The sequence below is a fragment of the Ramularia collo-cygni genome (assembly GCF_900074925.1).
Source record: "Ramularia collo-cygni strain URUG2 genome assembly, contig: RCC_scaffold01, whole genome shotgun sequence".
Lineage (NCBI taxonomy): Eukaryota > Fungi > Ascomycota > Dothideomycetes > Mycosphaerellales > Mycosphaerellaceae > Ramularia > Ramularia collo-cygni.
Window position 1 is genome coordinate 1,589,997 of NW_019716255.1, and position 15,447 is coordinate 1,605,443.

The 15,447-nt window shown below is 49.1% G+C and overlaps 7 protein-coding genes; 3 read left to right on the forward strand and 4 right to left on the reverse strand.

The window, feature by feature from the left end:
- Window positions 1-155: 155 nt before the first annotated feature.
- RCC_00587 (related to O-methylsterigmatocystin oxidoreductase) lies at window positions 156-2,207 on the reverse strand (the record flags this gene model as incomplete). XM_023765742.1 has 8 exons in its annotated part: window positions 156-355; window positions 572-902; window positions 962-1,020; window positions 1,076-1,168; window positions 1,223-1,568; window positions 1,627-1,874; window positions 1,932-2,018; window positions 2,084-2,207. The coding sequence occupies 8 exons, from the start codon at window positions 2,205-2,207 to the stop codon at window positions 156-158; spliced, it is 1,488 nt and encodes a 495-aa protein (XP_023621510.1).
- Window positions 2,208-2,542: 335 nt separating this feature from the next.
- Window positions 2,543-4,425, forward strand: RCC_12207 (related to acyl-CoA transferases/carnitine dehydratase; the record flags this gene model as incomplete). XM_023765743.1 has 4 exons in its annotated part: window positions 2,543-3,685; window positions 3,736-3,789; window positions 3,851-3,933; window positions 3,984-4,425. The coding sequence occupies 4 exons, from the start codon at window positions 2,543-2,545 to the stop codon at window positions 4,423-4,425; spliced, it is 1,722 nt and encodes a 573-aa protein (XP_023621511.1).
- A 196-nt stretch (window positions 4,426-4,621) lies between these two features.
- Window positions 4,622-5,737, reverse strand: RCC_12209 (uncharacterized protein; the record flags this gene model as incomplete). XM_023765744.1 has 2 exons in its annotated part: window positions 4,622-5,220; window positions 5,275-5,737. The coding sequence occupies 2 exons, from the start codon at window positions 5,735-5,737 to the stop codon at window positions 4,622-4,624; spliced, it is 1,062 nt and encodes a 353-aa protein (XP_023621512.1).
- A 312-nt stretch (window positions 5,738-6,049) lies between these two features.
- RCC_00589 (related to monooxigenase) lies at window positions 6,050-8,588 on the forward strand (the record flags this gene model as incomplete). XM_023765745.1 has 14 exons in its annotated part: window positions 6,050-6,137; window positions 6,193-6,275; window positions 6,334-6,416; window positions 6,482-6,712; window positions 6,760-6,958; window positions 7,016-7,041; window positions 7,103-7,283; window positions 7,344-7,464; window positions 7,516-7,566; window positions 7,616-7,682; window positions 7,735-7,838; window positions 7,898-7,945; window positions 8,004-8,169; window positions 8,228-8,588. 14 exons carry the CDS (start codon window positions 6,050-6,052, stop codon window positions 8,586-8,588), a joined length of 1,809 nt encoding a protein of 602 aa, XP_023621513.1.
- A 746-nt stretch (window positions 8,589-9,334) lies between these two features.
- RCC_12199 (related to DUF1446 domain protein) lies at window positions 9,335-11,555 on the forward strand (the record flags this gene model as incomplete). XM_023765746.1 has 7 exons in its annotated part: window positions 9,335-9,395; window positions 9,476-9,969; window positions 10,034-10,138; window positions 10,196-10,320; window positions 10,384-10,755; window positions 10,830-11,287; window positions 11,341-11,555. 7 exons carry the CDS (start codon window positions 9,335-9,337, stop codon window positions 11,553-11,555), a joined length of 1,830 nt encoding a protein of 609 aa, XP_023621514.1.
- A 158-nt stretch (window positions 11,556-11,713) lies between these two features.
- RCC_12089 (uncharacterized protein) lies at window positions 11,714-14,177 on the reverse strand (the record flags this gene model as incomplete). XM_023765747.1 has 6 exons in its annotated part: window positions 11,714-12,131; window positions 12,205-12,752; window positions 12,809-12,875; window positions 12,943-13,320; window positions 13,401-13,976; window positions 14,038-14,177. 6 exons carry the CDS (start codon window positions 14,175-14,177, stop codon window positions 11,714-11,716), a joined length of 2,127 nt encoding a protein of 708 aa, XP_023621515.1.
- A 460-nt stretch (window positions 14,178-14,637) lies between these two features.
- On the reverse strand, window positions 14,638-15,195 carry RCC_12090 (uncharacterized protein; the record flags this gene model as incomplete). The annotated part of the gene is made up of 1 exon (XM_023765748.1): window positions 14,638-15,195. The coding sequence occupies one exon, from the start codon at window positions 15,193-15,195 to the stop codon at window positions 14,638-14,640; it is 558 nt and encodes a 185-aa protein (XP_023621516.1).
- Between the last annotated feature and the right edge of the window lie 252 nt (window positions 15,196-15,447).

Genomic DNA, 15,447 nt, shown 5'->3' on the forward strand with positions numbered 1-15,447 from the left:
TACTTCTGATCATTACTTTGCGGCCAGTATATCTCCCTTGTAACTTCCATTCGGGAGAAGTAGCGACTCTTGAGCTTTCTTCCACTCCCGCTCCACAATCGCAGCCCTTTCCTTCGATCGAGGGACAATAGAACATCTAAGTACCAAAAGAACAGTCAGCCAGATTGTTCACGACCAATAGGGGTTGATTGGACGACGTGCTTGAATGGTGCGGGAGCTGCAGCCAGCCCGCCGACAAAGGCATCTCTTTCGATTGGAATCTCGTTGCCGTTCTCGTCCTTTGCGTAGGTGATGTCGAAAGCCCACAAGATCCTTGCGATTGCTAGAAGTAGCGTGTTGGTAGCTACATGCATACCTAAAAGCAATGAACGAGAATGTTAGCAGTGTCTCACACATCGATAACAGGTAGAGAAGGGCTGAGAGATACTCTCTCCGAGACTGTAACAACTCATATGGGCGCCGAGATTTGCGTGTAGAATCGGTTTCCCTTGACTGTACTTACCGGGACACATTCTTCTCCCGCTCCCAAATCCCCATTGGCCTCGATCTTTAGGTTTGGGAGCAGTCGCACTTTCGAACAAACTAGACTCTGCAGGGTGACGTTCTGGAATGAAATCCCTCGCATTGGGGAAATCTTTATCATCGTTGTTCGCAGACCAGACTGCGAGGACGATATTTGCGCCCTGTGGAATACGGAAGCCACGGTAATGGTCCTCCTTGAGCGCAGCATGGGGAATGGCACCATTGATCGCCGTTGGCATCCATCGGATGTTCTCCTTGGCTATCTGGTTGATGTAGCGGAAGTCTTTGATGTGATGGCCCATGGGGAATGTTTCCGCATCACAGATGGTGTCAATTTCAGCTTGACCTTTTCTTTGTGCGTCAGGAAACATTGTCAATGCCTAGAAATTATTGTCATCAATCTGGAGGCAATTGAATAGCGCTTGCAAAGCATATGTACCTTGTATAAGCCGTGTAGAGTGTAGCGGGTGGTGTCGGCTCCGCCTTCAAAGCTAATGCCTACGAAATTGTCAGTGATTTGTGCATGTTACTGTCTCTGCATAATTCGGCTCACCAGCTATGTACTGTGCAGCATGCTCTGTGAAGAGACCCTCGTCGCCCGCCGCCACTGCCTTTTCACGGGCTTGAGCGATATCCTTCGCGAAGCCTACACAGAATGTCAGACGCTGGAACGAAGCCAGTCACGTTGAACGAGACGAACATGGTAGAGAGCCTTCTTGTGCAACTTTCCAGCTTTTGGCAAATACATTGCGCTCGCTCTCATACGCTTGTAGTGCCTCTTTGGCCAATGGATTCCACGATTGTGGAAACAGCTTGAGGACGTTGCGGAGGAAGGGGTAGTAGTCGAAGAGCTGTGATTTCATAACGCACGTGAAGAAACCATGAGAGTTGTGCAGCATCTCGTGGGTGAGATCACTGTCTTTGTCGGGGAGTCGGAAGCCATAGGTCATGGAGGCAGCGAAGGATCCTGTTGCCCGTCCAATGTGGTCGACGAAATCGTCTGGCTTCTGGATCGTGTCGTGGATCATCTGCAAGAATTCAAGCTCCTGGTCATGATCAGCTCGGTATTATAACTCAGACTCAATCAGCAGTTTGTAGAGATACCTGGTAAGGGAGATAACGTTTGGCAACATTGATATTGAGGGAGGCATGATACATCTTCCTCTCCAACTTCCAAAGATCGTCGTAACCTCGCATGATGATTCTCGAATCGTCGAACAATTCTCGCACCCACAGGTTTGGCCGATGTGCATAGTTACCACCCCTCAGGTCCACCAGCTCGCGAATCACATAGCCATCTGCTAGCACCACTGTCGTCGAGTCGCCCAGCTTAAGGGAGAACATGGGGCCGTCTTTCGAATGTCAGCATGTAATCATAGTTTGTGCTGTATGTGGATGGATCTACACACATTCCTTGGCCCATTTCTGGTATGTGACATGAATATTCTTTTTGGGAAGTTGATGGAGGTTGCCGATGACGGGCAATGTTGGAGGCCCTGCAGACTGTTCAGTTTTGGCTACTTTACGACTTGGATTCTAGTTGGGACGTGGCTCGTTGTACCTGGAGGAAGATCCTTTGGGCGGCTGCCAATACTGAGGAGCTTGATGCCCGCAATCACGAGGAGCGCAATGCTTGCAATCCAAATGTACTGTTTCACCCTCTCGGGCTCTGCTTGTTCGAGCATGATGGTCGTACGGGATCGTTTCGCTGGATGCTGAAGCGGACAAGATGAAAGTGCAATAGACACAGCGGATCTACCGAAGCCAGCGTTGTTTCTTAGCTTTTGAAACCTGCTCTGTCTGACCTGGATGTGGGACTGACTTTACGGCAGTCTCACTCGGGCAAGTAAGTGATTGACACTTCCACGCTCGGGCCGAGAACAGCACCCAGGTGTCGACCCTTTGAACATTGCTCAAGATACCCGCAGGTTCCGATGACCGTAACATCCTGCATATAAGGAGGTAGCGACTCAATCAAAGCGCTTTGAATGCTATGCAAGTGAGATATCAGTGGCAAGCAATGGCTACATTCAATTATTCTGTTCCAAACGAAGCGAGAGATGTGTTCCTAAATGGCATCATCAACAACAAGAGACAAAGTGGCCTTCCTCAAGAGATTACGACCTGCGCCAAGACCATCAAATTCGAAGGAAGTCCACTACCCAGTATTGCCATCAATTGGAGATTTGCCGAAAGTATGGCGGCATTGAAAGGCTTCGAAGCGGCCATGCTCAATGTATTGTTGGGTCGCAAGTACGGACAGTCTCCCCTGGAAGCTGTCATCAACACGGACCACTGTCAACTCCTCTTCATGTCTTCATCCGTCTTGACAATCAACCCGTCAGCCCACTTCGAGGTGAATCCTACGCCTATCCGTGATCTTAGCGAGCGATACAAGGATATGTTCACTCTGCAGGATCCTTTCAATTTCGCCTCCTCGTTCCATCGGCGGGCTTCTACCAACATCTATCGGACATCAGACAATCAATTCATCCATATTCATGGCTCCCTCAATCCAAACCCTACGATTCAAGCTCTTGGTCTGCCCTTGGAAGACGACTCAGTCACCGACAGAGAGACGTCTTACAAACCATATATGGAGGTCTGCGCGAAAGAAACCGCCGCGAACCTCGAATCTCTCCTGGACGGTTCTGCTCGACAGGCTTGCACTGTTGTCAAGACTACCGAGCAGTACAAAGCGTCTCCCCACGGGCAAGCGAACTCCCATGTCAACCTTTATGAAGTACATCACCGTCCAAATCCCGCCCAGTCGCCCGGATGGTGGCCTTCAACGCCGCAGACAGGTCTTCAGCGTCCGCTGGCTGGCTTAAAGGTACTTGACCTTACACGTGTGATCGCTGGCCCATCTGCCACCCGTGGCCTTGCTGAATTGGGAGCGAGTGTCATGAGAGTCACTGCGAAACACTTGCCCGATTTCACCGGTCTGCAGCCCGATTTGAATTGGGGTAAATGGAACTGTTTCTTAGACCTGAGAGAGCTGTCCGACAGAGAGAAGCTTAAGCAGCTCATTCTACAGGCAGATGTTGTTGTTGACGGTTACAGACCTGGTGTGTTCGACAAGTACGGATTCGGTGTCGAAGGGACGTTACGACTGTGTGCAGACCGCGAGAGGGGTATCATCTACGCGAGGGAGAATGCCTATGTACGTTCTATTTTCCATCCCGAGACTTCATGGCTAATAGCGATTCCCAGGGCTGGAATGGACCTTGGAAGCACAGAAGCGGTTGGCAACCTATCAGTGATGCTGTAAGTGTTGGAGATCTTTGATTGCCACCCCACTAGGCTCATTTCACTCACTTTCTTACAGAACACCGGAATATCCTATGGTTTCGGGCGGGCAATGGGGAACGACGAGCCTTGCACTCCGGTCTTTCCCAATTCTGACTATTGGTAAGACATCTTCTGTTGTAACATGTTTGCTTCTTGCTGATTCATACCAGTACTGGAATCGCTGGCTGCGTGGGCGTGATGCAAGCCTTGATCGAACGTGCCGAGAAAGGGGGCTCCTACGTCGTCGACTTTTCCCTAAATTACTACAATCACTGGCTTGCTGAGTCTTGCGGCACATATCCCGACGAGGTCTGGCAAGATGTCTGGACCCGCAATGGCCGTCAGAAGTTCCGTCACTTCCACTCGATGAACGTCACAGTGCCCGCCTACCTCGGTATGCTCAAAGAGAATGCGTCAGATACGGTTCTACAGGAAGCTTTTTTTGAACGACGCCGGAGTAAGGCTCTTCTTGGTGTTGATTTTCAAGTCGTACGTCCTGCGATCAATTTTCCACCAGATACAGTATCTCTTGGCTACAATGTGGGGACTCGAGCCAATGGGGTCGACAATGCATATTGGCCTGATGATCTTACTGTTGAAATGGTTGAATAGTTATAYAGTGCTAGGTATAACAACAAAGGAGTCTTGTCGGCCCTCCAAAGCAAAGACCAGACTTATACCAAGTGACCTTGACCACAAAGTAGCACATCCCAGATTCAGACTCGTCGTCCTGCAGTACAGGTTTGAATGTTACGTCTGTGTAGAGAGGAGGTCGTCTGATTTATTAGGCAGTGTGGCATTATTCAGGCTACTGCATATTTGAACCCTCCATCCAATCTAATATTCGATTATCAGTCCGCATCCTCAGCGCCGGCTCGATCCACTTTGATCCCATAGCCCAGATATGCAACTGTCCCCACTCAATCTGTAGATTCGTCTTCACCCCTGCCTTCCGACATAGAGAAGCCCATGTTTTAGAGTCGTAGAGAGCAAACTCAGCTGCTCCAACAAATATAAGTTGAGGATTGAGTGATTCGATTACCTTGACGTCTTGGTAGAGGGGATTAACGGCAGGATCGGTTGGTTTGTAGTCTTTACCAATGAAGAGCTTGACAAGACCCGGCACAGCATCATTGGCCTGGACGAAGTAGTCGCTCATGACTGCATGTGAGCCTCCTTGGAAGGCGTTCATCTCCATATCTAACCATGGCGAGACAAGGATTGTGCTAGCTGGTTGAGGAAGCGAAAGTGAGGGGAGGTGAAGTGCGCTGTTGGTGCAGATGCCTCCCCCGGCAGAATCTCCCATGAAACTGATCTGAGACGCTGACACCCCAGCTTCAAGAAGGTGTTTATAAGCTGCAATGAACTCATTCCTTTGTCTGGGATGGGGAGCTTCCGTGCTGAGGGCTGTTCGATCGTTAGAAAAACTTCGAGTTTCGTGAATATTGTTTAGTATCTTACTGTATTCAACGGAAAGAAACACCAGTTCTATGCCACGTTCCTTGGCTAGATTTGCCCATCTTTTCATGTACGGAACATACATTCGAGCAACGCCTATAGCATATCCGCCTCCATGAGCGTACAGTACAACTTTGGCATTCTTTGGGGAATTTCCAAGATCTTCCACGCTGTGTAACTTCTGTCCAGGCACCAGGTACCCGGCGAATCCCCTTCCACTGACAGGTCGAGCGTCGCTCGGCGGATATTCGGCAGGCAAGCGGTGAGTGAATGTTCGAAAGTGGAGAGATGCAGATGTTTGAAAGGCCCGCTGTATCTCGATTCGTAGCGACTGATATCGCGGAGTTGGGGGTAAAAGTAGTCTTGATGCGAGAATGAGGATGAGACGAATGGTAAATGCATACACAAGGACAATGAATTGCCTTGGCGATGCCAAGATCATTTTCACGTGGGAAGGTCCGGTCATCGTGTTCTTTCTTTCCCACTGGAGAATTCCTGTGTGCTCGAACATTCTGCGAGGTCTGATTGTGCACCTTGAATAATAGGAACGTGAAAGTTTCACTGGCCTGACGAACCGACAGTGGCTCGGTGCGAACAGTCCTCAGGWCAGCTCACCCCCACCCTTCTCGGGCCGAGAACTAGCACCGCTCGTCCTCGGTAAGCCAAGCAGATGTATGTACGCGGGCCCAACGTATATTGCATCACCATTCTTGTTGTTGATAGATTCACTAACTACTGACGAGCTGCCCTTGGACAGCTTTTGCAGATACCAGTCGCGATGGCCAACATGGAACAGCTACGCCGTGATGTGACCATTCAGGAGGTGCCAATGGGCACGAGACAACCAATCAAAGTAATATTCATTGGTACGTACCCTCCCGCTGCATCAAATACGACAAATTCATGACTGGATGTGCACAGGGATGGGGGCGTCTGGCGTTAATTTTTGCAAGAAACTGTCGGAGAAGACCTTGAATGTCGATCTTGTAGTATACGAAAAGAACGTGAGTTTGCTATAATTTTCACGAAGGAGAACCCAACGACTTTACTAATGGTTCTCAGAAAACGCTTGGAGGTACTTGGTATGAGAACCAATATGAGGGATGTGCTTGCGACATTCCAAGCGTCTGCTATCAATTCACCTGGTGCGTCGAATACGTCCATCGGACTCCCAATACGTTGGGTCTCCAGGCTGATTTCAATGATTTAGGGACAGAAAGCCAGATTGGGCATCTTATTATTCTGGCTCTGCGCAAATTCACCAATATCTTGAGGATCTTTCCGATAAATACGACTTGAGGCGATATGTCAAATTTGAGCATGAGATTGTAAAAGCCGAATGGCTTTCTGAAGAGGGTCTGTGGGAGGTGACCATCAAGCACGGAAGCGAGACTTTCAAAGATCGAGCCGAGTTTTTGATCAATGGCGGTGGTGTATTGAAGTAAGTTGCTTTTAAACAGCACTGGGAATGTCATTGACATGCTCTAGCAAATGGCGCTGGCCCAAGATCAAGGGCATCGATGCCCAGGGAAATACCCCTTTCAGGGGCAAACTGATGCATAGTGCTCGATGGGATAAATCGTATGATTTGACGGACAAGAAAGTCTTGAACATTGGGATTGGCAGCAGCGGTGTTCAGATCATTCCAAACATTGTGGATCGGGTGGAACAGCTTCATGTGGTAGCAGTGAGCAAGCCCATCAAGACATGAGTTTGACACATTTAACGCTAAACTTATCATTAGCGCTCTCCAGTTTGGATCACAATGGGGTAAGAAACCACTCCCAAGCCTTCAGTACTCTAAGCAAGCTGACACCTTGTCTTGTCTTAGGTTTGCCCAAACATGGGCTGCTCAGACCGGCGGTAATTTCAAGTACTCGGAAGAGATCAAGCAACGATTCGTTGATGATCCCGAGTTCTATCAGCGATACTGCAAAGCGATCGAGTCCGAACTCAATGTCCGCTTCAAACTGATCATCAAGAATACCCCCGAGTCCAAAGCCGCCAAAGAGGTAGGTACCATCTGCTATTACCATCACTCACTCTCGACCACATATTGACATACTTACAAGTTTTCAATCAACGAAATGACACGCAAGCTGGGGGGCCGKAAAGATCTCATCGACAATCTAATGCCCAAAGACTTTGACATTGGCTGCCGAAGACCGACCCCGGGTAATGGGTTCTTGGAAGGTAAATTACTCTCATTCCTTGCCTCTGATCTGATCTGGGCTAAGTGGATAGCGCTCACACAGGACAAAACTACCGTCCACTTCGGGGAGATTCAGGAGATCAGTGAGTCGCTCTTGAGTCGTAGTGTTATATACACACTAATGTCCGAAAGCCGAGAACGGCTACGTCGATAAGAATGGCGTCGAACATGAAGTCGATTGCATTATCTGTGCTACAGGGTTTGTCAAGCAGCTTGAGTAAGATAGCATGACCATTTTCTGACCTGGACAGGTTCGACACATCTTTCAAGCCGGGGTTTCCAATCTTATTCGACGGTAAGAATCTGCAGGACCAGTTCACAGGAGATATCGTAGGCTATCTGGGCCTCTCATCCCGTGAGTTTCAAGTCGATATGTATGTTACCGGCACGCCCTATTCTAACACGGTGATGCAGCTGAAATCCCAAACTACTTTATCTTCATCGGCGCATATGGTCCACTTGGTGAGTTGATGTTAATGTCACCACATACAGATAGTTCATTATACTGACTTCTCCGTAGGACACGGCTCCGTTATGCCCATGATTGAATTCTACACAGATTACGTCTTCCAAGTGCTGGAAAAGGTCCAGACGGAATACATCAAACGACTTTCAGTGAAGAGATCCGCTGCCGAGGACTTTACAAGATATGCAGACAAATATCTGCAAAGAACTGCATGGAATGGGTGGGTAGTATGAATAGTAGTCTTGTCAACGACTAGATGCTAACAAATGATAAAAAAGGCCCTGCAGCTCATGGTTCAAAAACGGCAAAACTGCAAACAAACCGGTACTCTGGCCCGGTAGCAGGATCCACTACCTCACAGTGCTAGAAAAGCCTCGCTACGAGCACTTTGACATCGAATACAAAACGGACAACAGCTTCAGTTTCCTGGGTGATGGGTTCTGTACCCGAGAGCTCGATGGTCGGGATCTGACGTGGTACATGGGTCTGCTGAATCCCGAGGAGGAAGGGGATAAACAGCCTGGAAGCTTCACTATGGATATGGAGGATGGTGGAGGTAAATTTACTGCACGGCAGAAGGAATATGAGGATGCAAGGGCGGAGAAACAGGCTGTTGTTGATGGGAATGCTACGGGTTGAATAGGCCTCGACCATATTGGTGGTTGAGATGACAGATAAGAATATATGCCAGAATGTTTGCGTTGCTCCATCCCCTCCTATCCTGATATCCTTTCCTGGTCGTTCTACCGCTGCATGGCAKAGACACCTCGGATTGGTTTCGTCCAACACCCGCTGTCCAACGACAGCGGTGTCCTATATTTCAGTGTCCATTGCAGACTGTATCCTCTCCCTTGTGTTCCTCGTCGATTGCATGCAGCGAATAGTCGAATGTCTAGGGTTAGGGTTGGGGTAGTGTCATCTGGTAATGAGGGCGATATGCAGAGTCTGGAATCTTTTTATCTCCAGGGCCGTATATTATGCATATAATCTTGGGCTACGTTTCTCCATATTCAGCCAACAAGTCCCATTTTGCTGGAGATGGGTAAGTTTTGCCAGTGACTCCGCCCATCACGTAGAGATCAATACAATTTCGAGAGACTATCAGAACCTACGGGATCTCAGACCTCCCAGTTGCTCCAACAGACGAAGCATTCATTGCCTTGATCCGCACGGCCCGTAGGAACTTGCCGCCAACCAGAAATTACTACATCGGGTCTAGTGCTCCAAGTTCGGTCGTCCCTGCGGTTGTCGCTCGGGCCGAACGTAGGTGAGCAGCAGCAGCAATTGATGGGCCGCCCGTTCTGATATACATGCTCTGCTCTAGTCATCAAACAAGAAATGCATTGACTTTCAAAGCAAGCAGCTGCTAGAATCCATCATCACCAATGGCGCGACGACCAATCCTCATCGGCAATGTCTCAGGCTCAACAGGTGATCGTCTAGATGGTAAGCAAATGCATACCTACATATGAGGAGGAGCCATCGAATCAATCGGCAATTGACGCAATTCACTCATCTCTCTTCAGGTCTGAAATCAATGCTAAGTGGACCCACCAAAATCGATGCCATAACCGGAGACTGGCTTTCCGAATTCAACATCGGCACTCGAGCCTTAGAACGCCAAACCTCCGGCACAGCGAAATTCGAGCCAGGATTCCTCTACTCGCTCCGTCTAGCCATTACAGAATACAAATCCTACCCAACCCCCCTGAAGATTGTCGTGAATGCCGGTGGGGCCGATCCACAAGGCCTGGCGATCAAAGTTGAAGAATTTCTGCGGGAAAATGGCTTGAGCAGGAAAATCGCGTATGTTACTGGTGATGATGTTCTTGATCGTCTTGATGAGGGATTGGATTTGCGACCTCTTCATCGGGAGCAAAAGGAGACGTTTAAGGAGTTTCGAGAGAAGACTCAGGGGGTGTTGTCTGCGAATGTGTATATTGGAGCTGGAGCTATACGGGAAGCTTTGGTTCAGGGCGCGGATATTGTTATTGTGGGTCGTTGTACTGATGCCAGTCCGGTTAGTATCTTTTACCAGGAAAAAGATCTGCTTGTTTTGTTGTACTGACTGACTGAATATGTAGGTCATTGGCTTGGCTTCATGGTGGCATGGCTGGAAAGCTTCTTCACTGGATTCGCTGGCGGGAGCGTTGGCTGCTGGACACTTGATCGAATGTGGTTGCTATGTTGTGAGTGGACTTCTTGGTGAATAAAGTACGAACCCAAGCTGATGTGCGGAATCAAAGACCGGAGGCAGTTTTGCAGGCTACCAGTCCATGGGCGATAGCCGTTTCGACCTATCTTTCCCCATCGCCGAGATTTTCAACGATGGCCGAGCGATCATCCAGAAGCAGCCAGGCCAGAATGGAATGTGAGTACGATTGATAAAAGGGATACATCCCAGCAATGAATGAGCTAATCGGATTGTCATAAGAATCACTCGAGATACCGTTCGAACACAATTCGTCTACGAATTACAAGGATTARCCTACCTGAACCCCGACGTAGTAGCAGATTTGACGGATATCGCCATGGAGCAGTACGACACGGACGAAGTGCTAGTATCTGGTATCAAAGGATTACCGCCACCTCCAACTCTGAAAGTAGCAGTCACTGCCCAAGCCGGATATCAAGCCGAGTTCTTGTTGTATGTCACGGGAAGGGATGCACCCGCCAAAGTCGAAGATTTCCGACGTATGGCTCACAAGATGATTGATGTATCGAAACTGGAAACTTTCCGTCTGCAATTGTGTGGAGTGGCTTCTGAGAATCCTCAATCGCAGGCCGAGGCGACGATGATATTGCGGTAGGTACTTTTCAACCCCCCGAGATACTAACGTTATAACCAAAGTAATTACTGACAATGATCCCCGGGGGTAGAGTAATGGCCAAAGCGAAAGATGCAAAGTTGTTATCCAGAGGTCGTTTTCTTGGCCCGCTCCTCAGTAATCAGCTACAAGGCTACCCAGCCTTGACGCCGAATTTGGACTATCGAATGGCAGACCCTCGCGCTCTGGTCACGCTATACACGGGTTTGGTTCATCGCGAACACATACAGCAGACTCTGCATATCATTGGATCGGCATCACAGGCTGTTCCCGACGACGTACCTTCAACACGTGTAGTCAAGGAGCATAAACTCCAGACTACCGCTTCAAACGGRACTACCCCGAAATCTTTTGGCCCGACAAGTAGAGCTCCGCTGGGCTCGATACTGTTTGGTCGCAGTGGTGATAAAGGCGCCAACGTTAACGTCGGTCTATTCTTTCCCTCTGCGGAAGAATCTCTCGAGAAATGGGACTGGTTGTGTAGGTTTCTCACCACAGCAAAACTTATCGGTAAGGCAAAAGAGATGCACAAACTGTCGACGAGACTGACGTTTTGATTCCAGAGTTGATGGGAACAGACTACCGGCCAGACACACATGTTGAGCGGTGTGAATTTCCCAATATATGTGCGGTGCATTTTGTTGTGCATGGACATCTTGGAACGGGGGTGAGTAGTACGGAGAGTATAGATCCACTGGGTAAAGGATTCGTGGAGTTTTTACGTTCTTGTATGGTGGATATTCCTTTGAAGTTCCTTACTCCTGGAGTAAGGCTTTGATGTTATGTTAATAAATTGCAAGGGTATCTTGGATTGGTTGAGACATTCCACCACCAATTTAGATGATATATATATCTGTATGACACTCGAGGGAGATAAGTCAGCGCAGAGGAGGTAGTGGCGAGTCATCATCAAAATGATATGCTGCATAGCTAGTTTTACAACCGACCAAAAATCGACTCATCCGACCAACCCGGCAGATCCAAATACGACTCATTCCCAAAAAGCAGCGCATTAGCAACATCCTCATCAAAATTAGCCTGCAGATTATTATTATTCGGCGTTCCAAAAGCCGTAAACGATAGCGGAAAAAAATTATCTTGCATGCTTCTTCCAGTAGTAGTAGTACTATCCAAAGGATCCAATCCAGACGGGAAGACCAAACCTTTACGTGCGAGGACCCAGGCGAAGAGACTCAGTAGCGCGCGGACAGTTGCCCAGATCTCTTGAACATCACGTAGGAATGTTATGCCGTTCCTAACGGCTTCTTCGTATACGGACTTTTCCCCGGCGGATATTTCTGGTTGGCAGAGTAGTTCGATTGCAAGGGCTACGTTTACTGCTGCGGAAGTTGTTCTGTTGTGTTCAATGATTAGCTGGTTATGCTAGATGATAGAGAGAGAGAGAGAGAGCGGGTATAAGAACGTACACAGTAAGCGGCAAGAATTTGCATAACCCGTGCAGCACAGCCCGTTTAATGACAGCATCTAAATTGAAAATCGAGTCTCGTAAACCTGCAGAAATGGCAGAAGTCTGATTTCCAACCTGCACGCGTGATCTCCACAAGGTACGGTGAATGTGACATYCCAGACGGGAGCCCCACGCCGATAGTACCAAAGACCAGATTCCATGGCTACTCCACGACGTGGTGGATGTAATCGTCAACTCGGCAGGTAATTGTTGGCGCCAAATTCGAAGCGCGTCGAGAAGAGATTCGGCTTGATGGTGGTCGACTTGTAAAGGGTTGCGAGACAGGGCGAATTTATGTGCCCGTCTTCCAAGCACTGCGAGATGGGAGAGATGGATCAGGAATTGCTTCTGGGTGGCATTCACGTGTGGGAGACAACAGCGTAGGTCGTCGGGGATATTGCTTGCATCTTCGTCCCAATCTGCTTCGCATAGCTCCACGGTATCGCAGTCATCGGGTACCCTTCGTTCATTGACCAGACCCGTAGTTACGAGTAGAACATCCCGCACCTATCATTTTTTCGTCAGCATTCAACGGTGACAATCCTCAAATTTCGTCTGCGTACCCATAATATGCACCAGATCCGCTTCAGTAATGCATAGAACTTGGCCTCGAGTTCGTCTTGGATGTGACTGTAAGGTAATCTTGAATCAGCGCCCAAAAACAACCCCTGAAAATCTGTAACCAACGCTCCCTCACCTTCGATGTAAACCCATGCGCATCGCTATCCTAACACCTTGAGACATCCAATATCTGAAATCCTTATCCCCAAGATGAGTATTCCATTGCACCCCCAAAAGAAGTGCGCCTTGAAGAATTGCCAGCTGCTGCTTCTCACAGTTGAAATTGTACAACAGAACCGCACGTTTATTGAACTCTCGCAGGGCATTCTGATGGGTAGAGAAACCGGCGCGATGAATCAACTCGGCACTCGCATAAGGTACAGYATTTGCCAATACCACTTGCGTGAGAAATGAAGAGTGATTTCCCGTGTCGTATTGCGTGAGAAAGATACATCGATCCAGGACCGGGGTGTATGGATGGGCAAATGTGAAGAATTTCTCAAACATCTCTCTACTTTGACACATGAATAACACTCTGGTCAGTCAAAGATCAAGATCAACAATAGATGACAGCAGCGTATGAGATTTACTCACCACACATCTCTAGCGGGCAAGTGGAAGACATTCTTGGCGTTCAAAAAGGCAATCTCATCATCATCTAGATCCAGCAACTCGAGCTCCCGACGAGACTGCGGTGTAGAGATTCCTGGACGTTGGTGAGATTCCGGGRCATGTTGAATCTGGACCATCCGATTGGTATGTTGGTAATTCGACATTAGTTCTCCCAAGATGCCCGTGGCTTGAAGGGAATTCTGATACTCCATTACGGTTGCCCATGGTTGTGAGCCGAGGTCAGCGACCCGACGACCATCGCAGTGCGGTGTGGCAATCTGTTGACAAACTTGCTGAAGGATGCTGTCTTCGCCCACCAAAGGACTTCGTAGAGATGTTCTGGTCTGGGCCCATTCAACGCCAGACTGCGATCCGGATTGAGGTCGAGATTGATGTGAGAAGTCGAGCTGTTCATCTTCGTTGGGGACGAGCACGTCCACGCCTGAATTATCACCGTTGGGTCCATTGGTAGGCAAAGGCTGGCCAACTTCTTCTTCAGGAGTACATGCCGCCGTAGAGCGGATCTCTTCGCGGCGATTCTCCCTTCGCCGTTGGATTCTGCAAGTCGTTAGCCATCATACTGAAAAGATTGATGGCAAAGTGGTGTGGCTCTGCTGACTTTCTCTTCTGTCGTGGGGGCACAATACATTCTTGCGTGCGGCCATGCTCCAGAYAATGGCTACACGCTTGACCACGATCAGTCACAACATCACACCGAATCTTCCGCTCTCTACATGGCATGCACGCTTCTCGGCCCATCGTCACAGCCCCTTCCTTTCACATGTACAAACAATCTCGGCGGTGTTTCTACATTATTGCCCAGATGATGTTGACATGTCCATTACCCCGCGCTGTCGGCCCGAACGAGTCCGGTCATCAGGGTTGCCTCAGGCCTGCACGATGGCTTGGCGAGAAGAAATATCTGGCCTTCAGATCTTTCTCACAGACGGAGTGATGCATGTCTTTTCAAATGTAATGCCCATCACAATTTGCTAGACATCCTCGTCGCCCCATCAAGCCGAATCGTCTCACCATTCAACATGCCATTCTCAACAATATGCCTAACCGTAGCCGCAAATTCCACAGCACGACCAGCTCTCCTCGCTCGGAAACTCAAACCCCCTTTCCAGACTCCTCTTAACTTTCTCACTAGCCCTACGTGTCATAGCACTATCAAAGAGCCCCGGAGCGATCGTAYAGCATCGGATTCCACACGGGGCTAAATCTCGAGCGAGAACCAATGTAGAGGAGCGAATGGCTCCTTTGCTGGCAGCGTAGGCGAGTTGACCGGGTTGTCCATCAAAAGGCCGCTGCGGACGAGATCATGATGATGACTCCGCGCTCTCCGTCTGGTTCCGCTGGGGCGTTGTTGATTATGGATGGGAGAAGGAGGCGAATCAAGTCGAAAACACCCCGGATGTTGACGTTCAGGACCTGTTCGAGACGCGCGAGAGGGAGTGTTTCYCCTTTTCTGTTGGATCAATTGGCCTGGATTGCCAATTCCTGCTGCAGGAACAACACCGCCGATTGGTTTCTGTGTCGTCTTCACCCAGGCTAGCACTTTGTCTACGGCAGTTTTGGTGGAGGTTGGATCTGACATGTCGGCTTTGCAAAAGAGGACCCGTTTGTTGAGATCTTCCACTATTGCATTCCCGGTCTCTTCGTTGAGGTCCAAGATCGCAATGTATGCGCCTTGAGAATGTAGCTCCTGGACAGTGGCGAGTCCTAGTCCACTGCTTCCACCACTGATGACGAAAGTTCGATCTCGGATTTGCATTGTTGTGGAGGTGTCAAGGCTGGATACTCACAGGTGCCCCGGATGATGCGAATACACGCTGGTCTGTCACGAAGTTGTCTGGAAAGCCTCTGCGATTGTGTTTATTGTTGTCGGAGAAGTTCATATGTCTGTCGTACCGCTCTTGAGAGCGTCTCTGCTCGGGCCGTAGGTCCCTTCCGAGGTCCGGCACTCTACTTCCCCACAGACACCATCCACATACCTACATACTTGTACTGGACGTAGGATCGTGCC